The following is a 23547-nucleotide window of genomic DNA, read 5'->3' as shown; positions in this document are numbered from 1 at the left end:
GGAATTTACTGGAAGGATACTAGTTATTTTTTGGAATCCAAAGAGGAGGTAGAACAAGTGAGCTTTGGGGAGAAAGAGCCAGGCAGTTTTGGAGCTCATTGTGGTTCTTTGACTCAGTTCTGGATTCCAGCTTAACCAGGATTTGCACCAGAGCCAGTCAGCTGTGCGTAGAGTTGCCCGGTGACCTAGTACAGATGTGGGGGCTCTGGTTCCTCCTATATACTTGGTATTTTCCTGAGAAAGACCATTATTGGGAGTGGCTGTGCCTGTGGCATGTGAAAGTTCCTGGGCCAGGGATTGAACCTGCATCATAGCAGTCACCAGAGCCACTACAGTGACAGTGCCAGATCCTCAACCCACTGTGCCACCAGGGAACTCCCATTTATCTCATGATTTTTCTGTTTTGGGGGGGTTGGGCCATATTCCCCATGTCGTACAATACATTCTTGAGCCTGTCTTACACCCTGCCTCACCCTCACATTGCCCTTGCCTTCTTCCTCCCTGCCCTTGTAACTTCTAGTTCGTTCTGTGAGTCTGTTTCTTTTTTTTGGTTATAGTCACTAGTTTGTTGTATTTCTTAGATTCTACACACAAGTGATGTCATACAGTATTTGTCTTATTTTAGTTTTGCTGTTTGTTCATTTTAAAATTCTTTTCTGGAGTGCCTGTTAGATGGCTCAGTGGGTTAAGAAGCCCACTAGTGTCCATGAGGATGTGGGTTGGATCCCTGACCTCGCTCCGTGGGTTAAGGAAGCTGCGGCATAGGTCGCAGATGCGGCTTGGATCTGGTGTTGCTGTGGCCATGGTGTAGGCCGGCAGCTGCAGCTCCAGTTCCGACCCTTCACCTCGAAATTTATATGCTGTGGGTATGGCTGTAAATTTTTTTTTTTAAATAAAATTCATTGTTAGGAATTCTTTGCCTCTTAGAGATACGAGCTCTTTGTCATACATGTTTGAATATTCTAAACTATTCTGTCTTTTGCCACTTGGAGTTTTCATAGTTGTACTAATCACATCATCCATCTTTTTCCTTGTGGCTTTTAGGTATTTTGTCATACTTAGGAAGGCTTTTATAAGATTATAAGCATACTCCCTTCTAGTACTTTTGTTTTTTGTCTTTTATGGCTAATTTTTCTAAATATCTGGTCTTGATTTTGATGAAGTCATGAGTTAAGGTATCTAGGCTTAATTTTCTATAAATGGCCAGTCATTAGCCGAGGTCCATTTATGCTTTTCCCTGCTGAACTGAAGTGCCGTATTTCCTAGATGAACTGTTCATTAAAGCTTGATTGGATTAGTTTTTGGACTTAGATCCATTTGACAGTTATAAATTTTGGTGATTTCATATAAAAAGAAATGTACCTTCCTGCCTCTTTCTTGGCTTTAACAATAAGACGTGTTTTTATCTTTTACCGCTGAGAAATCCTCTGAGAAGGTAAGAAGAATCCTTTGCAGATGGAATCTTTTTTCATATGGAGGGCACCTTTCCATTATTTATAGAAGCCAGGATTTAAAGTTGTGATGTGACAGAATCACCAGTGGAAACATGGTCTTGGCCAGTTTCTTAGTTTTTTCATATTACCTTACACACTTGGTATGTTTGGCTTTGTTATTTTTTTTCCTAAAAGTGTAATGCATGCTTTCGGCAAAGAAAAACTTGGAGGAGTTCCCGTCGTGGCACAGTGGAGACGAATCCAACTAGGAACCTTGAGGTTTCGGCTTCGACCCCTGGCCTCACTCAGGAGGTTAAGGATCCGGCGTTGCCGTGAGCTGTGGTGTAGGCCAGCAGCTGTAGCTCCGATTAGACCCCTAGCCTGGGACCCTCCATATGCCTCGGGTTCGGCCCTAAAAAGACCAAAAAAAAGAAAAAAGCTTAGAAAATGGAGAGAGGCAAATAAAAAGAATAAAAATCAGATAATAATACAGACATCTTGATAACCAAACTAAAATAACAGGGAACGATCTTCCACTTAAATGAAATCAAACTGTATATATAATTTTTTTTTTTGTCTTTTGTCTTTTTGTCTTTTGTTGTTGTTGTTGTTGCTATTTCTTGGGCCGCTCCCTCGGCATATGGAGGTTCCCAGGCTAGGGGTTGAATCGGAGCTGTAGCCACCAGCCTACGCCAGAGCCACAGCAACGCGGGATCCGAGCCGCGTCTGCAACCTACACCACAGTTCACGGCAACGCCGGATCGTTAACCCACTGAGCAAGGGCAAGGATCGAACCCGCAACCTCCTGGTTCCTAGTCGGATTCGTTAACCACTGCGCCACGACGGGAACTCCAATATATATAATTTTTGAATGTTTTTTCCTACCCACTATGTCATTAACATTTTTCATGCCACTATTTTATTTTATTTTTTATTCTTATTTTTTTGTCTTTTCTAGGGACGCATCTGCAGCATATGGAAGTTCCCAGGCTAGGGGTTGAATCGGAGCCGCAGCTACCGGCCTACACCACAGCCACACGACATGGGATCTGAGCCTCATCTGCGACCTACACCACAGCTCACGGCAACGCTGGATCCTTAACCCACTGAGTGAGGCCAGAGATCGAACCCACAACCTCATGGTTCCTAGTCTGGGTTTGTTAACCACTGAGCCACAATGGGAACTCCCATGCCACTGTTTTATAATGTTGAATTTGGTGACTTTATAATTTTAGATTTTGAATTAGAGTCACAGATATGCTTAAATATAATTTTTAAAATTAATTTGGTATTTAATTTTTGGGCTTAGTATGTAATTTTTAAATTGTGCACTAAAATAAAATTTACATTAGTACATTTAAAGATGGTTATTTGGACAGAAATCCTGGATGATGTTTTCAAAGGATTTCTTTAAGAATTTAAGTTTAGGAGTTCCCTGGTGGCTTGGTGGGTTAAGGATCCAGCATTGCCACTGCTGCTCAGGTAACTGCTGTGGTGCAGCTTCATTCCCTGGCCTGGGAACTTCTGCATGCCGCAGGCGTGACTAAAAAAAAAAAAAAGGTAATTAAGTCTAGAATGTACAGAAATTAAATTTTTGTAGTCTATATAGTAATTTTGACTCAATGCATTGTTTCCAGGTTGTGTTAATAAATGAGTCTTTAGCAATTAATGTTTAAGGAATGAAAATGTGTGTGTTAACATTTAAGCATGTATTTCAGTAGACATAATTAAGGACTGGGATGTTTCTGAATTAATCTGCATTGGGTTTACTAAGGATTATTTATTGCTTTCCACTTCCTTTGTAGGAACTTTAATGGAGTTGGGTATCTCCCCAATTGTAACATCTGGTTTGATTATGCAGTTGTTAGCTGGAGCCAAAATCATTGAAGTTGGAGATACACCCAAAGATAGAGCCCTATTCAACGGAGCCCAGAAACGTGAGCATTAATACAGTTAAAGAGCCTTTTCCAAACAGACGAATTCGGTGTCTTTTGCTCTGAGGCTGTGAGCATGTCCTCCTTTCCCGTTTCTGTCAGTGTTTGGGATGATCATCACCATCGGCCAGGCCATCGTGTATGTCATGACGGGCATGTATGGGGACCCTGCTGAGATGGGCGCCGGGATCTGCCTCCTGATCATCATTCAGGTAAGAAGTGCAGTCGCACACGTGCAGACAACAGCTGCATCCCTTCCTTCGCTTGTAGCATTTCCTCAGGCGATGGATAGATGGATTTTCTTAACCTTTGAAATTATTTTACTTAACTGTAGTATGTTCATTATTGGTGTTGATATAAGAAATTAAAATTTACTGGAGTAGCCCCACAGACGTGTAATGAAAGCATTGTGGCTCAGCCGTACGTCACAGGCTCCAAGATGCACCTTTTTCACATTTTGTTGACTCTTGAGATCAGGATGCTTGGCGAGGCGATAGTGTCTGGCACTTGCCCTCAGCCAGGTGGCAGTCCTGATGGTAGTCGTTGCCTGCCTGTGCGTGTCAACTGGTCCCAGCCGTTTATAGCATTTCCTCAGCTGGTTATATGTGGTGTATAACCATGTCATGTCATTGAGTTTAACTGCTGTTTATATAACATGTCATTGAGTTCAGTGGCTGTTTGAAGTCTTCCACAACCCGCTGTGATTTATTATTGAAATGAAATTGTATGTAAACAAATGCATAGAAAGAACAAGTTAGATGATAAACATCTAAGTCTAAACTTTTAATACATGGAAAATAAAAATTCTGTGTGATAAGTTATTGTGTCATAGTTTTGTTTGTTTGTTTGTTTGTTTTGATTTTTTTTGTCTGTTTGTTTGTTTTTTGCTTTTTAGGGCCGTACCCGTGGCATGTGGAGGTTCCCAGGCTTGGGGTGGAATCGGAACTATAGCTGCTGGCCTGCACCACAGCCACAGCAACACGGGATCCGAGCCATGTCTGCGATCTACAGCACAACTCATGGCAATGTTGGATCCTTAACCCACTGAGCAAGGCCAGGGATCGAACTTGTGTCCTCGTGGATCCTAGTTGGGTTTGTTAACCACTGAGCCACAAAGGAAACTACCCCTATTGTCATAGTTTAATTGGCAGTAATTTTTTTCTTAGTGGTACACAAAACAATGGCATTACAAATAATATCTTACAGTCTATGAAATACCATATAAACATACATATATATAGTCTATGGATTTTTTGAAATGGATACTTTGGAATGGGATTTTTAATTATTTTTATTTTATTTTATTTTATTTTATTTATTTTTTTGGTCTTTTTTTTTTGTCTTTTCCAGGTCCACACCCGCAGCATATGGTGTTTCCCAGGCTAGGGGTCTAATCGGAGCTGTAGCTTCCAGCCTCCGCCACAGCCACAGCAACTCAGGATCTGAGCCTCATCTGTGACCTACACCCCAGCTCACGGCAACGCCAGATCCTTAACCCACTGAGCGAGGCCAGGAATTGAAGCTGCAACCTCATGGTTCCTAGTCAGATTCATTAACCACTGAGCCACGACGGGAACTCATAGAATGGGATTTTTAAAGGCCAACATAATTTTTGCTCTACTAAGTATCTTAAAATATGTAAAATTTGTTTTTTTTTTTTTTTTGTTTTTTTGTTTTTTTTGGCTTTTAGGGCTGCATCTGTGGCATATGGAAGTTCCCAGGGTAGGGAGTTGAATTGGAGCTGCAGCTGCTGGCCTACACCACAGCCACAGCAACGAGGGATCCGAGCTCCATCTTCAGCCTACGCCACAGCTCACAGCAATGCTGAATACTTAACAGAGTAAGGCCAGGGATCAAACCCATGTCCTCATGGATACTAGTTGGGTTCGTTACCACTGAGCCACAACAAGAACTCCAAAATATGTACAGTGTGGAAGCTATTTTTCGAATGTAATCCTTAAAAATAATTTAGAGAAGTTGCCCAAGTATGGATTGTACTTAAGTTAATGGTTATGTACTGGAGTTTTGAAAAGAGGTTTAAGTTAAACACTCAACATCTAGAGTCCTGATTATCTTGGAAATGGCTCTTACATACTCTATGAAATTCGGATTAATTTAGAAAACTGCTTTTTTTTTTTTAGTGGTCAGAGGATCAAGGTCATAAAAATCGTTTAAAATGAAACTAAAACACAACTTTATTAGTAATAGTTCTATATACACATATATGCAGAAAGAGAGAAATTAGACCATTTCAGACTTGCGTCGTTGACCGTCTCTCTTTTTTTTTTTTAATAGGAAATCCTAGTAGGAAGCAAGTTGTAGTAAGGAGCTGGTTTAGCCAGGATGATTCAGAACAAGGAGGATGGGATTGCTGAGGTATTTCTCAGGCATCATTGACACACATCGCATATCCTAGGACGTTTCTAATAAAATGGAAATATTTTGTCTTTTGACCAGGAGAGGCATTTTTAATGGACTCTTAGGTAGTTTTCTGGAAGAGCATGCAGTTGGTATTCATTTTTTTTACCACTGTTCTATTCAGTGAGGGGCTGTCACTTCTGCTCTCTCATTCCCCTCATAGGCATGCACGCTTTTATCTTATTCCTTTAATTATGGAAGTTATTTCCTATTTAGATTTCTCTAAAATTCCTTTGTCCAATTAGAAAAGCATGAGTTTGATTTTCACCAGATAAAGACGAATCACTCTCTAGTCTGATGGTGGGAACAGGGGTTTGGGGAGCTCCTGTTGTTTCAGAGCTGCCTGTGTGATCTTGGACAGGTCATTTAATCAAAAGCCCATGATAACGCCTCGTGGTTGGCTGATGGTCCATCCGTGGACCGCAGTTCTGTGCTGTCCAGGGAGGGCTTCGGTATTTATGATGGGGAGTATGTACGTGTTATGTAATTGTGGTCAAAATAAAATCTCAGTAGTTAAGTCCTAACTTGTCTTTTATCTTGTCAAATTGTTAAACTTGGTTTCCAAACAGTAAAGGATTCCTGAGCTCTCTTAGAAGTTTTGAGGATTTTACCTTTTTTACAGTCCATTGAACGTCAAACTAAAAGAATGGGAATAGGCAAGTTAGGCTCTGTACAGCCTTGAAATGACGCTTAAAAAGAAAACACTGTAGGAGTTCCTGTCGTGGCGAAGTGGTTAACGAATCCGACTAGGAAGCATGAGGTTTCGGGTTCCATCCCTGGCCTCGCTCAGTGGGTTAAGGATCCGGCATTGCCGTGAGCCGTGGTGTAGGTTGCAGATGCGACTCGGATCCCGTGTTGCTGTGGGTGGTGTAGGCCGGTGGCTACAGCTCTGATTAGACCCCTAGCCTGGGACCCTCCATATGCCTCGGGAGCGGCCCTAGAAAAGGCAAAAAGACAAAAAAAAAAAAAAAAAGCAAACGCTGTAAGGTAAGCGTGCTTCAAGTGGTGCCCTGTAGTTTTCTCTCTTTCTTAACAGGGCGAACGGGGTGGGCTGTGTGAGCCTGAGAGCTGGGAGGGATGGAAGCAGCGTCTCCCAGCTTCTGGAGGAGGGGCTGTCTTTGAAGTGGGGACAGCTGCCGACTGGGGACATTTTCTTCCCATCCTCATCAGTGACCGAAGTGCAGGAAAGGAGTCATGACCACAGAGGTCACTTGCAAGCCGATGGCTTATTTTTATGAACACTTTTACTGAAATGTCTGAGGAAAGAGGAAAATGAAAAACTTTGGATTTCACGTAAAGTTAGTATGCTTTCATCAAAAAAAAAAATTATGAGCTTAAGAACCTGCTGACCCTTAGACGCCTTCAGATTTTTCTTCAGTTTTTGTCATTGGATGTATCAAATGCATTTGTACATTGTAATCTGTACACATTTGTCTCTATTTTTGACTTAGTCTATATATTTTATATCGAATCAACATATAAATATGTAATACTTAAAAATATACCAACATAGTTCACATACTTTTCCTTTAATGGCCTATAAAATGACCTCGTTACTGTGTCGTAGTTCATTTGGCCTTTCACTTACTCAGAGCCGTTTAGAACGGTTTCAGTTTCTTGCTGTCATAAACACTACAACTATGAATGTTTCTGTTTTTGTGTGCTTTTCAGTAGTCCTTATTTTCAAACATGGTAAGAGAAATGAAAATATACTTTGAAAGTCACAGTCTGCTTTATAATATAATGACATTTCCAATCCTCTGATTTGCAGAATTGGCCTCCCGCTAGATTAAACAGGGTTAAAAGACTCAGAGTGTCAATTTTTTTTTTTGTCTTTTGTCTTTTCAGGGCTGCACCCGCGGCACATGGAGGTTCCGAGGCTAAGGGTCGAATCAGAGCTGTAACCGCCGGCCTACGCCAGAGCCCCAGCAGCTCGGGATCCGAGTCACGTGGGAAACCTACACCACAGCTCACGGCAACACCATGAGGTGTGGGTTCGATCCCTGACCTCGCTTAACCCACCGAGCAAGGTCAGGGATCACACCCGCAACCTCATGGTTCCCAGTCGGATTCGCTAACCACTGCGCCACGACAGGAACTCCAGACGCCGAGGGTCCTTAACCGTGATTTTGCAGCCGTTGGGTTTTAAGTGTTGAGAATACTGGGATTTCAAAGTAGTCAATGATGTTCACCCTCCCCTTTCTCGAGTGTATTCTGGCTTCAGCTTACTTGCCTTTCTTTCCCCACAGTTGTTTGTTGCTGGTTTGATTGTGCTGCTGTTAGATGAGCTGCTACAGAAGGGTTACGGCTTGGGGTCTGGTATTTCCCTCTTTATTGCCACCAACATCTGTGAGACCATTGTCTGGAAGGCCTTTAGTCCCACCACCATTAACACTGGCCGAGGTACAGTGCACGCGGCTGCCCCTGCACGGGTCCCGCTGGATGTGCGCTGAGAGGAACACGAGGTGGTGCCTTGCCGTCCCGGGCGGCCTCGGATGCTGATTGTTCCAAGGCCGATGAGCAGAGATGAGTGAAGTAGGAAACACTACTTCAGCAAGAAGACTATCTAAAATGTAGCCTCTGCTCACTTAAAATTTCAGTGGTTGCAAGCATTTAAAAAACTTTATCTGCCTAAGCCATTGCTGCGGAAGTACTGACTTTGATTTCAGCATTCCTAGAGGGCTGAAACGAGAGTGGGTGAAACTTTTCAGACGAAAACCTATCTCTGTTTGTACCATCAGGGAGCACTAGTACTTTTGCAGCTGTTCTCCTTGGCTTTGTAACAGCACTTCAATTTTGAAATATTTCCTTGTCATGCCTTACCCATCTCTGCTTCTCTCAACTGCCATCCAGGATTTGTACTGGTTAACAACTAACCTGGTCCCAGCCTTAGAAAGTAGCAGTGATGGTGACTGACGTACTTGGTAAACTGAACTTAAGGGCCAGCTCGCAGAGGAACAGACAGCTCTCTCTGCTTTGCTGCTGCTGCTCCCCACCTCCGCTCTCCTGCCCCTCATAGTCCTTCCCCTTCCCGAACCGAAAGGCCAGGCGAGTTGTTCCGAATGAAGTAGTTGCTTTAGTCCGTCCTCCTTTTCCTGTTTTCATCAAGAATAGTCTCTTGAGAAAACTTCAGATTTATGCTAAAAAGAAAAAACAAATCTCCTTGCCCCAGTGACGTAAGGACTTTGAGAGGCTCCACACGTGGGCGTATCGGGAAACAAACGTGGGTGACTTATGTGCCTCGTGTTTTCTGCCTGGTACTGGAGCTCCGGGGTTTTGTGTCGTGACTTTGGGGACGACTGTGCGTGATGAGGCTGCGGCTGACTTCCGTCTCCCCTTCTCAGGTACGGAGTTTGAGGGGGCCGTCATTGCCCTCTTCCATCTCCTGGCCACCAGGACAGACAAAGTTCGAGCTTTACGGGAGGCTTTCTACCGTCAGAATTTGCCCAATCTCATGAACCTCATTGCTACGGTTTTTGTGTTCGCAGTCGTTATCTACTTTCAGGTAAGCCTCCTGTCCTGGCTGAAGTCACTGGGGTGTGGAGTTTTATTTGGCTCCTCGAGAGCAGAATGCCGTTGCAGATGTTCGCGCCCACAGGCCAGTGTGGGCAAATCTGCTTCAGCAGATGATTCCGCGGCTTGGTCTCTACGGCACCAAGTGGCAGTGGTCAGGCCGAGAGACGGATGCCTCTCTGCGGGCGTCCGTGTGGATGGGAACGTGTCTTGGCGTCGCCTGGTCACGCGCCCCGCGGCCGCTGCGCCCTCGCCCGCGTCCTCCCGGCCTGCGGCTCCGGTGACCCGCGTCTGGCCTTCCCTCCTCAGGGCTTCCGTGTGGACCTGCCCATCAAGTCGGCGCGGTACCGAGGGCAGTACAGCAGCTACCCCATCAAGCTCTTCTACACGTCCAACATCCCCATCATCCTGCAGTCGGCCCTCGTGTCCAACCTGTATGTCATCTCCCAGATGCTGTCCGTTCGATTTAGTGGCAACTTTTTAGTCAATTTGCTGGGCCAGTGGGCTGTGAGTATTTTATGGTTTATTCTAAGTATTCACATGTATGGTAATTTGCATTTCATGCTTATATATTTTTATTTATTTATTTATTTTTGTCTTTTTGTTGTTGTTGTTGTTGCTATTTCTTGGGCCGCTCCCGCGGCACATGGAGGTTCCCAGGCTAGGGGTTGAATCGGAGCTGTAGCCACCGGCCTACGCCAGAGCCACAGCAACGCGGGATCCGAGCCGCGTCTGCAACCTACACCACAGCTCACGGCAACGCCGGATCGTTAACCCACTGAGCAAGGGCAGGGACCGAACCCACAACCTCATGGTTCCCAGTCGGATTCGTTAACCACTGCGCCACGACGGGAACTCCTCATGCTTATATTTTTAACCGAAAGGGAGGAGCCACAGTCGAAGCAGTTGCTTTAACATTTTCAGATTCCTTTACGGTTTATTATCTATTTGGAAGCGTTGTAAAGCTGTATGTGTTGTAAAGCTAAGATTTTTGGCCAAGTACTTTTTATTTTAGGGCCACTGTTCCCAGGCTAGGGGTCGAATTGGAGCTGCAGCTGCCGGCCTACCCCACAGCCACAGCCACAGCCACAGCCACGCAGGATCCGAGCTGAGCCGAGTCTGCAGCCTGCACCACAGCCACAGCAATGTCAGATCCTCAACCCACTGAGTGAGGCCTGGGATCAAACCCATGGATACCAGTCGGGTTCATAACCCACTGAGCCACAACAGGAACCCCTAGCCAGGTTTTTTTTTTATTATTTTACACCTAGGATTCATTTTCACATCTCCTTTGAGTTTCCTTCCAGGTTAAAATCACAGTTGCGGTTATGAGTGGGATTTCCCAGGAGTTCCCTGGTGGCCTAGTGGTTAAGGATCTGGCATTGTCTCTGCTGTGGTGTGCGTTTGATCCCTGGCCCAGGAACTTCTGTGTGCTGCCGGTGTGCCCAAAAAAAAGAAAAAAGAAAGCGGTTCCCTGCTTTGTAATCTTATTCCACTATTGCCTAGAGTGTTTTTTTTCCAAAGATGGTATTTGCTGATTATATTGATACTGAAATCATTCTCTCCCGCCTCCCCTGCTGATTTTCATGGCCTCAGTGGCAGTAAACTAGTGGGTGATTAGCTGGAGAAAGGCATGGAATTACTAGATCTTCTTTCTTTCCTTTCCTTTTTTTTTTTTTTTTTTTTTTTTGCTTTTTAGGGCCCTATCTGTGGCATGTGGAGGCTCCCAGGCTAGGGGGTGCAATCAGAGCTACAACTGCCGGCCTATACCACAGCCACAGCCACGCTGGATCCTTAACCCGCTGAGCGAAGCCAGGGATCAAACCCTATAGTTCCTAGTCGGGTTCATTTACACTGTGCCATGATGGGAACGCCTGCAATTACGAGATTGAAGAGAGAATAGAGTTGCTAGAAATAGAATCTAGTAAGTTTTCGCCTCCTCTTTTAGATCCTCTTCCTCATAACAGCTTTATAGCAATCCAGCTTCACTCACTGGGATTGTGGTGTGGTTTTTGTTCTTTTTGCTTTTTAGGGACGCACCCCCTGGCATATGGAAGTTCCCAGGCTAGGGGCTGAGTTGGAGCTCCAGCTGTTGGCCTACACCGCAGCTGCAGCAGCGCAGGCTCAGAGCTGTGTTTGCAACCTATACCACAGCTCAGGGCAATGCTGGATCCCCGACCCACTGAGCCGGGCCAGGTATGGAACCAGCATTCTCCTGGATCCGAGTTGAATTCATTTCCGCTGTGCCACAACGGGAACTCCCAGTGTTGTGAGTTACCGTGGCGTTGAATTTTGATTGACGTAAATTCTTTCACCTGACCAAGGGGTAGTTTTCTCCTTGAAAATTAGGGGATTAGTGAAAACTAAGATCCTTATGTTTTACAGAATATGTAATTCTAGAATTTGTATTTCTCCCCAAAATATAATTTTTTCATCATTCCTGAAACATGGGGCTTATTCTGTGCATTTGTCTCAATATGCTGCCTTTTGCATTGTAAGTTATAGTGACACATCTTTAAGTTTCTTTTTAGGGCCACACCTGTGGCATATGGGCTGCGCGGGTCCATTTAGGTGCAGATCTTGTTCAGTAGTAAATACTTCAGTTCCACGCGGTCCGCAGCAGGTTGAGTCCTGCCACACAGGACCTTGGATACGGAGGGAGGAGCCGTTTATACAGAGGCACGGCTGTAAGCTCTGTGTGTATTTCTCAGCTGTGTGCGGGGTCGGTGCCGTAAGCCCCACGTGGTTCAGCGATCAGCTGTGCTCCTTTTCCATTCATTTACCAGAAACCTGATTACCTGTGGAGAGGGGAGGGTCCCTCCACACGTGAGCTGATGGTCTGGCAGTAATAATTACTATGCGAATTTTACAGCAGCGATTGCACTGAATGGTTGTATAGATTGTGTTGGATCTTAACGAGATTAAAAAAAATTTTTTTAATGATTTTGATTTTTTCTCCATATAGATGGTTTATAGTGTTGTGTCAGTTTTCTACTGTACAGCAAAGTGACCCAGTCACACACACACACACACGCACACATATATATATATATACATTCTTTTTCTCACATTATCCTCCATCACATTCCATCCTAAGTGGCGAGATAGTTCCCAGTGCTACCCAGCAGGATCTCATTGCTTCTCCACTTCAAAGGCAATAGTCTGCATATGTTAACCCCAGATTCCCAGTCCATCCCAGTCCCCACCCCCCCACCCCCAGCAACCACAAGTCTGTTCTCCAAGTCCATGAGTTTCTTTTCTGTGGAAAGGTTCATTTGTGCTGTATATTAAGAGTCCAGATATAAGTGGCATCATATGGTATTTCTCTTTCTCTTTCTGACGGACTACACTTAGTATGAAAGTCTCTAGTTCCACCCTTGTTGTTGCAAATGGCATGATTTTGTTTTTTTTTTTTATGGCTGAGTAAGATTTTTTTTTTTTAAATGAGAATTATTGGGAAGTTAAATTTGTCTGTAAACAGTGCTTCTGATTGAGATTAGTGACTCCAGGGACACAGTAAAGGAGTCATTTGGAAATTGTAAATTTAGGAAACAGACGTTTTGATCGTTGCAACTCAAAATTGCTTCCCCACCCTTTATGGCCCTGAACTTGTATTTAATATGAGCAAATACATGCGGTTCCCATTTCTTTCTTTTTTTTCTTTTTTTGGCCGCCCGACAGCATGTGGAGTTCCCTGGTCAGGAATCAGATCTGAGCTGTAGTTGTGACCAAAGCTACAGCTGTGGCAACGCCGGATCCTTAACCCACTGTGCCAGGCCAGGGATCGAACTTGTGTCCCACCGCTTCCAAGACACCACTGATCCTGTTGCTCCAAGGCGGGAACTCCTGTTCCCATTTCTTTTATTATAAAAATTCTTAAATATTTGTGTGGATAAAAATGCCATTATAAGTATTTATTAAAAGAGCATTTGTTTATAATATACAAGTTATATAAAGTTTAGCCGGTGAGTTAGTCTTCTGTTAATATTGCAGTTGATTGCATTCTTATTAGAAACTCAGAAGTGAAAGAATCTGTGCTTACTCTTAAATAGTTCAGAGGATTTCAGATTCTGAACATTATCAGAGATCAGTGTAAATGTCATCACGTTCCCAGCTTTAGGAAGAGAAGGATTCTTCTTGTAGATGTATGTTTTTCTAAAAATCGCTCTTCTGTTAATAGTGTAGTCACAGTGTCTTTTATGTAATAGATACTGTATAATTTTGAAGGAGTAAAGATATTAGACACAAAAGCAAATCCTTAAGTTACATGGAATCATTAGTTGTAGGTGCTTTGAGCTTAAAACATTGTCCTAATTTTTTTTGGCTGTACCCAGTACCCATGGCATGTGGAAGTTCCCAGGGCAGGGATTAAACCTGCACTGCAGTTGTGACCTGTGCCATGGCAGCAGCAATGCTGGATCCTCAACCTGCTGTGCGACAGGGAGCTTCCAGGAGTTTCAGAAGTCGCAAAAATGTGACGCTCTGTCCTTTTTATTCTTGTTCTGTAGGATGTCAGCGGGGGAGGTCCTGCTCGGTCTTACCCAGTGGGGGGGCTTTGTTACTACCTGTCCCCCCCGGAGTCCATGGGCGCCATATTCGAGGATCCTGTCCACGTGGTGGTTTATATCATCTTCATGCTGGGGTCCTGCGCGTTCTTTTCTAAGACCTGGATAGAGGTGTCTGGTTCCTCCGCCAAAGATGTAAGTATTTGGTTTATTTGAAGATGAAAGAAAATTCGTAATTTTTCGTGGTACCTGATACGTGTAATTAGTTTTATAATTTAAATTCTAGTTCATACTTCTTCATGAAGTATTACCTCCAAGGAGTTAAAAACTAGTTCCTGGAAAGTGAAAAATTCTGCTATGTTACAGTAGTTTGTGACTCTCCAGAGTCAGCCCTGCCTGAGAAAGGCTAACTCCTTAATATCTGCGCTCTCCTTGGCGATTAGCAAAGATTGAGAAGCACTGGCTTCAGGTCGGGGTGACGTGCTTGTGCAGCAGCGCAGCTGCAGGGAATGGGGAGGTCTCTGCCTGCCTCCCGCCTCCCACGGAGCCTGGCGGACGGTGGACGGTGGACGGTGAAGCAGCTGAGATTGCTTTGGAAACCTGTTTTCTCTTCGCAGGTGGCGAAGCAGCTTAAGGAACAGCAGATGGTGATGAGGGGCCACAGGGACACCTCCATGGTTCACGAGCTCAACAGGTGAGGCCTGAGGCTGCGTCCTGATGGGAGAGTGTGTGCCTTACACGCACAGGTACCCGGTTTTCCATTTATTGTCAAATGTTGTAATTTGTCTAAATTCACATTTGAGGCATTTTTCCTTTACTTAACACAAAAGAACCAGAATTTGACACAGAACTGAATTGTTCGTCACATCAAAATTGACACCTGAAATTATTGTTCTAATTGAAATTGTGTTCCCATCACTGCTCAGCCCATTGTTAAAATGCTACATACATAGGTCAGAGGTTCTCATTGTTGGCTGGCTGCGTATCAAGTCACCTGGGAACTTTAAAAAAAATCTGATATCCCACCTCTAGGAATTGGGATGTGTTTGGTCCGGGGTGGCGGCTAGGCCTGTTTTTTGTTTTTTGATAACAGCTTTATTGAGATATAAATTTACTGTGTGAAGTATATGGTTTAGCGGATTTTTTTCAGTGTATTAAGTGTGTAATCGTTACAATAGAGTTTTAAGAACCTTTTCACCACCCATGAGCTACGTCCCGGCCCCTCCTACCTCTCAGCCTCCAGCTTTTTCTTTAGTCTCTTGGATTTGCCTGTGCTGGACATTTCATAGGCATGGAGTTACTGTATGTGATCTTTTGTGAATATCTTCTCTCACTTCGTGTCGTGTTTTCCAGGTTTATCTGTTATTTGTGCATTTTATGCCATTGTATGGATTACCGTGTTTTGTTGACTCATTTCGTCAGTTGATGGACGTGTTGGTTGTTTCCACTCTTTGGCTCTTACGAATAATGCCCTTGCGAACATACCTGTACAAGCTGCGTGTGGACCTATGCTGTCATTTCTCTTGGAGCGGCACTGTTGGGTCATTTAGGAACTCTGTTGATCACGTTGAGGAGCCGCCAGACTCTCGTAGGGTGGCCATCCCATTCTCTGTTCCCAGTGGCAGCGTCTGAAGTGGTTGCACAGCCTCACCAGCACTAGCATTGGTTTTTTCTTTCTTTTTTTTTTTTTTTATGTTTTACTGTATTGTTTTTTAAAATTGAGGTATAGTTACTTTTCATTTTTTATCATCTTTTTATTTTTTGTCTTTTTCGGGCTGCACCTGCGGCATAGGAAGGTTCCCAGGCTAGGGGTTGAATTGGAGCCATAGCCACAGCAACGTCAGATCTGAGCCGCAGCTTGTGGCAATGCCAGATCCTTTAGCCCACTCAGCGAGACCAGGGATCAAACCTGCATCTTCATGGATACTTGGGGTTTTTTTTGGTCTTTTTGCCATTTCTTGGGCCGCTCCCACAGCATATGGAGGTTCGCACGCTAGGGGTTGAATTGGAGCTGTAGCCGCTGGGCTACACCACAGCCACAGCAACATGGGATCCAAGCCACACCTGCAACCTACACCACAGCTCACAGCAACGCCGGATCCTTAACCCACTGAGCGAGGCCAGGGATCAAACCTGTAACCTCATGGTTGCTAGTCGGATTTGTTAACCACTGAGCCATGACGGGAACTCCAATACTTGGGTTCTTAACCCACCGAGCCACAGTGGTAACTCCTTTTTATCATCTTTTTAAATTGAGGTATAACTTACTAAAAGCAATTTTTTACCATCTTTTAAACATTGAGGTATTTTGTTCTTGCTTTTTGATTCTAGCCCCCTAGTGGTATGAAATGGTATCTGGTTTTTCTTTCACGGTGGTTTTGATTTGCTTCTCCTTGAAGAGCCATGATGTTGAGCGGCATTTCATGTGTTAACTAGCCGTTTGAATAGGTTCTTGGAGGAATCCTCTCTTCAGTTCTTCTGCTCATTAAAAATGTTGAATTGGGTTGTTTCTTGTGACCGAGCTGTAAGAGTAAAAGCATTTGAGGGTGTCTCTCATGTCAGGCGTGTGATGTGCAAACACTTGGCCTCATCCTGTGGGTTGTCTTTTTTCACCTCCTCCGTGGTGCCCTTTGATGCTTAAGTTCTTAATTCTGATGTTCAGTTTTTCAGTTTTTTCTTTGGTTGCTTTGTGCCACTTTTGGTGTTGTATCTAAGAAGCCAAGGTCACAAAGATTTATCCTCTTCCGTTTAGGTCTGTGACCACTGTGAGCTAGTTTTTGTTTGATAGGAGATAGGAGTCCAGCTTCCTTCTTCCTCACGGATATCCTCGTGTTCTAGAAGTGTTTGTTGAAAAGACATTGGTATTGCTAACTTGCTGCCAGAACACAGAATAGACTGCGGAGAGTGGCATGAGGACCTCTGCGTCCACCCGTGCCCAGCTTCAGTGGTTATCAGCCTGCCGTCCTTGTCTCCCCATCCCCTTCTTTAAATACCGTCCCATTATTTTTCAACAATTCTCCAGATAACTTGATCATGTGACCACCGTTGAGTTACTGCTGAAGAGGTCATCATTTGATACTTAGGAAGCATTTGGAAATTTACTCTTCCTGTGCTAGAGGGAGCTAATGATTACCCACTTAGCAACACTGTTAAGCAGTCCAGTACTCAAACCTCAGTTGTGGCTTTTCCTTTTCTTCCATAAAAATCATGTATTGCCTGTCTCAGCTGTGAACTGGTTTCTTGAACTCGGGAAGTCCAATCGTCCCCTTAATTAAGCACAGTGCCCATCCGCGTGTGACTGTCGGTGGCTCTGGACGCGCCATCGGTACTGCCAGATTCATCACGCCGCACAGGTCAGTGCTGCTCACCGGCGCCCTGCCCTCTGACTGCGGGTTCTGTCTTCCAGGTACATCCCCACGGCCGCTGCGTTTGGGGGTTTGTGCATCGGCGCCCTGTCGGTCTTAGCCGACTTCCTCGGGGCCATCGGCTCTGGCACCGGAATCCTGCTTGCAGTCACTATTATTTATCAGTATTTTGAAATATTTGTTAAGGAGCAGGCTGAAGTTGGCGGGATGGGTGCTTTGTTTTTCTAAATGTTGCGATATTTCTTTGTGTGTGAAAGGGAAGGTATTTTGACGCATTGTTTTTGTCAAGTAATGCGGTCCCCCTCTTCTCCTGCCACAGTTCGTTTTCCAGGGCGAAGCGTCCCATGTCTGAAATGGGCACGGAGCTGAGCCCGTGTGCAGCATGAGTACCAGCTGCCTTAAAACTCAAGTTTACATTAGTCAGTCAGAAACATCCACGCAGTGTTGCTTGTGATGCTGGAAAGCGCTGTACCCGCCTCGCCGTGTTCAGCTGTGACAGCGAGACGGTGCCGGGGATCAGTTCTGCACACTCATCCCAGCACTCCCCCTCCCCTAACCCGTCTGAAAATACACGCCCTTCCAGTTGCCACTTGCCCGTAGCCTGGAGCTTATTTAAGGAGTTCTGGAACATTTATATCGAATCCGTACTTGAGATATAATCACTGTTCGTACTCTTTAAACTCACAGTGTCCCCGTTCCCACGTCCCCCCTTTTATTGGTTCCTCCTCAAATCCAGCTTTTAGTGTCACCAGTGTCACGTCTGTTCCCAGAAGCAAGTGCTTGTATGAACAGTTTCCCATCCCCCTTCCTTCCCAGTGACAGCAGGTAGTGCTGTTGGACTGTATCGGCTGTGCCTTCCAACGCCAACAAGTCGCTTGAGTCTCTTTCAAGACACCATGCCCCCATTTTTTTTTTTAAATCCCTAAAGCAAAGATCTAATGCTCCAGCAGTGTCTCTAGTTGAGTGGGGAGAAAGTGAGTAACTCATGCTAGGAGTTTGTGTAAGTTGTTGTACTTGACAGCAGCAACATGAGTGTAAACAGTAGACAATAAAGTTTTATTTAATAAAACTGTCCGTTGTGTTAGAAAAATACAATTTGATATTAAATGATGTCTAAGATTATCTGTATAGGTTCCTTGTATTCATGCATGATTCATCCCGAAATACCTACTGCATATGTATTAGTTTAACCCTAAAAATACTGAGAGACAGTGGCCCACACAGGGTAGATTTATGACTGACACCTGCAAAGACCAGAGAAACAGTTGTCTCTATGTCCCAGCCTCCACTGGCACTAGCACAGTTCTTTTTCAATAATTCATTTTTTTAACTATGTGCTTTATTGTCCAAAATGAGATCAAACTTTTCAAAGACATCCTTCTCATAAGTGGTTTTCCATCCCTGCTTAATTTCTTAAATGCAGGAAGTATCTATTTTTTGACTTTTTAGGGCCAAACCCACAATATATGGAGGTTCCCAGGCCAGGGGTCAAAATGGAGCTGCAGCTGCTGCCTACACCACAGCCACAGCAATGCCAGATCTGAGCCAAGTCTTCAACCTGCATCACAGCTCCTGGCAACCCACTGAGCCATAATGAAAACTCCAATATATCTTGTTTAGTTTAAAATAACAAAGCCAGCAAATTTCGGGAGAAAGGCAGAGAAAATAAAGGCAGGCAGGACAGTAGCTATGGTCAACAGGAGAGCGTGTCCTGAGGGCCTCAGATGATTGTTACTATAGAAATACCGTGTTCTAGCTATCTTTCCCTAAAAGAGGTGGAAATAACAGCCTTTCATAATAACCAGCTTTTAAATGCTGACATACTGTCAGCTGATGGAAACATTCAGACCACTCGTTGTCCAGCTCAATTCCCAAAGCATAGCCTTTGATATGTATAGACAGTGTGAATTGCATTAGGGGGATGATTTAGCTGTCACTTTTAAATTGCACTCTTAGGGAGTTCCCACCGTGGCACAGAGGAAATGAATCTTGACTAGGAACCATGAGGTTGCAGCTTCGATCCCTGGCCTCGCTCAGTGGGTTAAGGATCCAGTGCTGCTGGGAGCTGTGGTATAGGTTGCTCCGATCTGGCGTGGCTGTGGCCAGCAGCTGTAGCTCCGATTAGACCCCTAGCCTGGGAAGCTCCATATGCCATGGGTGTGTCTGTAAAAAGACCAAAAAAAAAAAGCCCTCTTAGGAAGAGAAAAAGGCAGAAAGGATAGGCAGGGGTTACCAATCTGTCTCTTCCATCAGCATTTAAAAGTGGATTAACCAGCTGTCATGGGAAGTGGTTTTGAAGGGTTGGCCTGTGTTTTATGGACACCTTGGTGCTTCCTGATTTTGATCGAACAGCAACAAGGGGAGTTAGAGGACTTGGGCCTTGAGAGCTCAGGAAAAAGGATTCCAGTCTCTGGAAAGGGTGATGCCATGCTTTAAAATAAGGATTTTTTGTTTTGGAGGCACAAGGAAGGCCTCTATCAGAGCAACTAGCTGGGGGCTGAATCTTCACTGCATTCATAGGGAGAGTGGACTTGATCTGTACAGTTCCAGGTCCACCTTCCTTCCCGTTATTCTCATGTAGGGAGTACAATAGAAGCATCTTTTCTCTGGGAAGACAGTGAGCCTGCAGACAGACGGCTATATACTGCAGCCTCTCTGGCACTCACCCCCTGATTGTGTCTGGTTCTGCGGGGCCTGACTAACCCCTGGGGCCAGGGCTGCAAACATGACCTAGGAGTAGCCGGGGAGGACCATCTGGAGACTCCTGCTGGGCTACCCTGGAGAGGCAGTAATCCCGAGGCTACAGAAATTCCACCGAAGAGCCAAGCTCAAGAAAGAGTAAGCTAAGACAGTGGCCAGTGAGGATGGGGGGTCTTAGGCACGTCCTGAGCCCGAAGCTGCCATGTTTTCCTCGTAGAGAAGCTTGTGTTGAAATAACACGTATTCCTCGTCCTTGTTAACCTGGCTACACACGTGGTTTAAACACCAAGACAGGGCCCCAACCAGGTAAGTCTTCTTACGGCGGACTTGGCTTTTAGAAGCTTTTCATACTTTGTGCGGTAAGGAGAGAAGACGATTTTAAAGTCTGTACACATGCTTGAGGGGAGGGCCCTGCGTCTCCATCAGCCTCCCGACCTTGGCGCAGTGACTGCATCCACCATTTCTCATTATGGGAGCACCGGCCGGTCCCCCTGCAGTCGTCGGGGCCGTAAGGACAGCTGCTAACTGGAAACGGACGTGCCTCTCCAGCTTCCGTCCTCTGCTGCACAGACGAATCCCATGGGGCACAGTTCAGCTGGGAGAGGCCAAGACGGTCCCCACAGAACTCGGTCCTTAAACAACATGCTGTGACAGTTACCGCACAGCTCGCTACGTACCTTCTGTTGGGGGTCGGTGGTGGGAAGAATTGGCCTATTTCTGAATTCAGGGCTATTTTCCTAAAAAATATTTTATCTCTTGGATAAGATAAGAAAAGTAATAGCTGGGTTTTTTTTTTTTCCCCAAAAAAATCTGCATTAAACATACCTGCATTTCTGTTCTTTAACATTAGCTGCAGTTTAGCACTTAAATGAAGGCTAAGAGTTTCCGTGCATAATGGAAATGAATCTGGCTAGTAACCATGTGGATGCAGGTTCGATCCCTGGCCTCGCTCAGTGGATTAAGGATCTGGCGTTGCCATGAGCAGTGGTTTAGGTCGCAGATGTGGCTCAAGTCCCAGATGGCTGTGGCGCAGGCCGGCGGCTACAGTTCCGATTCAAGCCCTAGCCTGGGAACCTCCATGTGTCACGGGTATGGCCTTTAAAAAAAAAAAAAAAGGCTACAGCCTCCCTGTAATTACAATTCCATACTGCCACATGCATTTTGTGTTGCTTTTATTTTATGAAAAGCTAATTTCAACTCTCCATTAGAAGTAAGCTGAATACAAAGTCTCAGTGAAAAGGCCTGGTGGTTGTTTACCAAAACATGCCCACCGTCCTTCGGCCTTAAAACTTGAGGAAGGGCACTTCAAACGGCTTCGTGTTTGCGTGTTTCAGGGCCAGCGCGTACGAGTAGACTCGGGCATCCACGGTCAGGTGTTCGTCGGCTACCAGAGCTGGAGGAGGCAGGGACACAAGTTAGGCGATGGCGTCAGTGGCGGTAACACTACCCGCGCCGGTCAGGGTTTACCGCGCAGCCGCCGTGCGCCGCTTTCTGTGCTGGGCGCTGGGAGACAGTCATGAACAGGACATTTTCTGCCTTTAGGGGTCTGACACTAGCGGAAGAACAGAGGATCTGAAAGCGGAACTCCGTTTCCAGCATGAGAGAGAACAAAACATTAAAGACAGAGAAGCTCTTAGGTGGTGATCTTGCGTATTAAAACGCAACGCTGTGGGGTGCTCTTGTGGCACAGTGGTTTGAGGATCTGGTGTGGGCACTGCAGTGGCTTGGTCGCTGCTGTGGTGTGGGTTTGATCCCTGGCCCTGGGAACTTCCCACTGTCAAGAGGGAGGCCTCAGTGGAAACGAATCTGACCAGTATCCATGAGGGCGCGGGTTCGATCCTGGCCTCGCTCAGTGGGTCAGGGATCCAGCATTGCCATGAGCTATGGCGTAGGTCGTGGATGTGGCTCGTATCCCGTGTTGCTGTGGCTGTGGTGTAGGCCGGCAGCTCCAGCTCTGATTTGACCCCTAGGTTGGGCACTTCCATATGCCGCAGGTGTGGCCCTAAAAAGCAAAACAAAGGAGTGAGGCCTCTCTCTCACATGGGGGCAGGCCGGAGAACTTGTGTCTTCCTCGGAGGGAGGCCACCACACTTGCGCCTGGGCCATTTTCCCAGCCACTTGGTCGGGAAGAAGCTCGGGAAGGTTTGATCTTCAAAGGCAGGGTCATGCCCTGCTCGGCTGCACAGCGGGTGTTGGGCGAGTGCGGACAGCTAGTCCTTAGCGCACTAACTCCACACGCCCTCCGTCCAACCTCCCGGCTTCGATTACTGTAGCATTACTCTAGCAAGGCAGGAGCCCGGCTTGTCTGCCTCTCCTTCTTCTTATAGATACAGGTTCCTCCCTCCCGCCCTCTGTCCCCTCTTCGAGGGCCAGAAGGGAAGTTCGCTGGAACGAAGAAAGTATTTCTTTGGGCCATGCCCACACAATGTGGAAGTTCCTGGGCCAGGGACCGAGCCCTCACCATGGCAGTGACAACACTGGATCCTTAACCCACTAGGCCACCAGGGAATTCCAGGAAGGAATCTTTTTTTAAAAGAACACTTTTCTAATATAAAAAATAATAGTAATAAATAAATAGCACATAACATTTAAGCATTTATGTGCCAACATTATCCTGTTTAATTTTATTCCTGCCTCAGAGGTAGGGGCTGTCTTGCTTCTGTTTTCTGAGAACGCTAAGGAACTTGTTCTAAGTTGTAACTAACGTCCAGTCGGCTGAGCCTCAGAGCCGTGCACCTGTTCTGGGGTGGCCACGGCTCTCCCTGAATAGTCGCCTCAGACACCACTGCATCTTCACGACGGGTCCTCCTGACTGACCTTGGGATCTTGAGGTGGTGTTGACCTAAGGTCTGGGCTATAAAAGGGTAACGCTGGAAGGGAGGCCCTCTGAGAGCCTGAAGTCACAGCGGTTTATAAAACATTTCCTTGACCTTTCAAACACAGATGTTAGAAATAAAATCCTAAGCCACAGGTTCTCAGGAAGGGAGAGACTGCTCTCAGAGCTTCAGATCTAGGGAGTTCCTGTTGTGGTGCAGCAGAAACGAATCCAAATAGTATCCATGTGGATGCGGGTTCAATCCCTGACCTCGCTCAGTGGGTTGGGGATCCATCGTTGCTGTGAGATGCGGGGTAGGTTGCAGACACAGCTCAGATCCTGCATTGCTGTGACTGTGGTGTAGGCCGGCAGCTACAGCTCCAATTTGACCCTTAGCCTGGGAACCTCCATATGTCACGCAGGTGTGGCCTTAAGAAAAAAAAAAAAAAAAAGCTTCAGGTCTAACAGTGCTTCCAGTTAACTCTGAATAAAAACCTAGTAACCTTGGAATTAGGAGGACCATCCACTTCTGTAGGGTGAGTTGCTGGTGACCGAGGCGGCCGGCAGAGGAGCCCCGAGGGCACTGCCACCTCTTCACCACCTCCTCCGGTGGGGACATGGAAGGACACGGTCCACGGAGCCGTAGCAATGTTCCCATGATCCTAGGAGACGGGCTGACCGGGAGCCACACAGTCTAACTAGGTGACAGGTCATTTAGTAAGGGGCACGCTGCTAGTTAGTTCCTTAACCAGCATATCACACTTAGTCTATAGAAGACACCTCAGTATTTGCGGAAAGAATACTGCTAAATTCTCCTGTAACACATCCCCCCCTCGCAAAAACCATCCAACGTATCTGCACACT

At 45.7% G+C, this 23547-nt stretch overlaps 2 protein-coding genes across 13 annotated transcripts in view; one reads left to right on the top strand and one right to left on the bottom strand.

The window, feature by feature from the left end:
• SEC61A2 (SEC61 translocon subunit alpha 2) overlaps positions 1 to 18237 on the top strand; it is a 26840-nt gene extending 8603 nt beyond the window's left edge. For all 5 annotated transcript variants that reach the window (XM_005668199.4, XM_003130808.7, XM_084980539.1 and 2 more), the window contains 8 exons: positions 3239 to 3370; positions 3470 to 3579; positions 8035 to 8188; positions 9130 to 9290; positions 9608 to 9805; positions 13807 to 13998; positions 14421 to 14497; positions 17210 to 18237. In XM_005668199.4, the coding sequence (XP_005668256.1) occupies positions 3239 to 3370; positions 3470 to 3579; positions 8035 to 8188; positions 9130 to 9290; positions 9608 to 9805; positions 13807 to 13998; positions 14421 to 14497; positions 17210 to 17396 (1211 nt within the window). In that variant the 3' untranslated portion in view covers positions 17397 to 18237. The remainder of the gene's footprint in view (positions 1 to 3238; positions 3371 to 3469; positions 3580 to 8034; positions 8189 to 9129; positions 9291 to 9607; positions 9806 to 13806; positions 13999 to 14420; positions 14498 to 17209) is intronic.
• The window catches only part of NUDT5 (nudix hydrolase 5), a 24754-nt gene continuing 19408 nt past the window's right edge, over positions 18202 to 23547 (bottom strand). For 6 of the 8 annotated variants that reach the window (XR_014818113.1, XR_014818114.1, XM_084980546.1 and 3 more), the window contains one exon: positions 21024 to 21261. Coding sequence is in view for 5 of the 8 variants with exons in the window: in XM_084980546.1 (XP_084836672.1) it covers positions 21152 to 21261 (110 nt within the window). In the remaining 3 variants the exon portion in view is untranslated. Of the gene's footprint in view, positions 21262 to 23547 lie in introns of all 8 variants that reach the window. The other 2 variants (XR_014818115.1, XM_084980544.1) reach the window with 1 other exon arrangement.

Source organism: Sus scrofa, chromosome 10, assembly GCF_054392235.1.
Source record: "Sus scrofa isolate SSC_HxYL_T2T_F1_AM1 chromosome 10, Sscrofa_HxYL_maternal_Yorkshire_Landrace_v2.0, whole genome shotgun sequence".
NCBI classification, from domain to species: Eukaryota; Metazoa; Chordata; class Mammalia; order Artiodactyla; family Suidae; genus Sus; species Sus scrofa.
The sequence above is the reverse complement of the archived record's forward strand: the minus strand, read 5'-3'. Positions and strand labels throughout refer to the sequence as shown.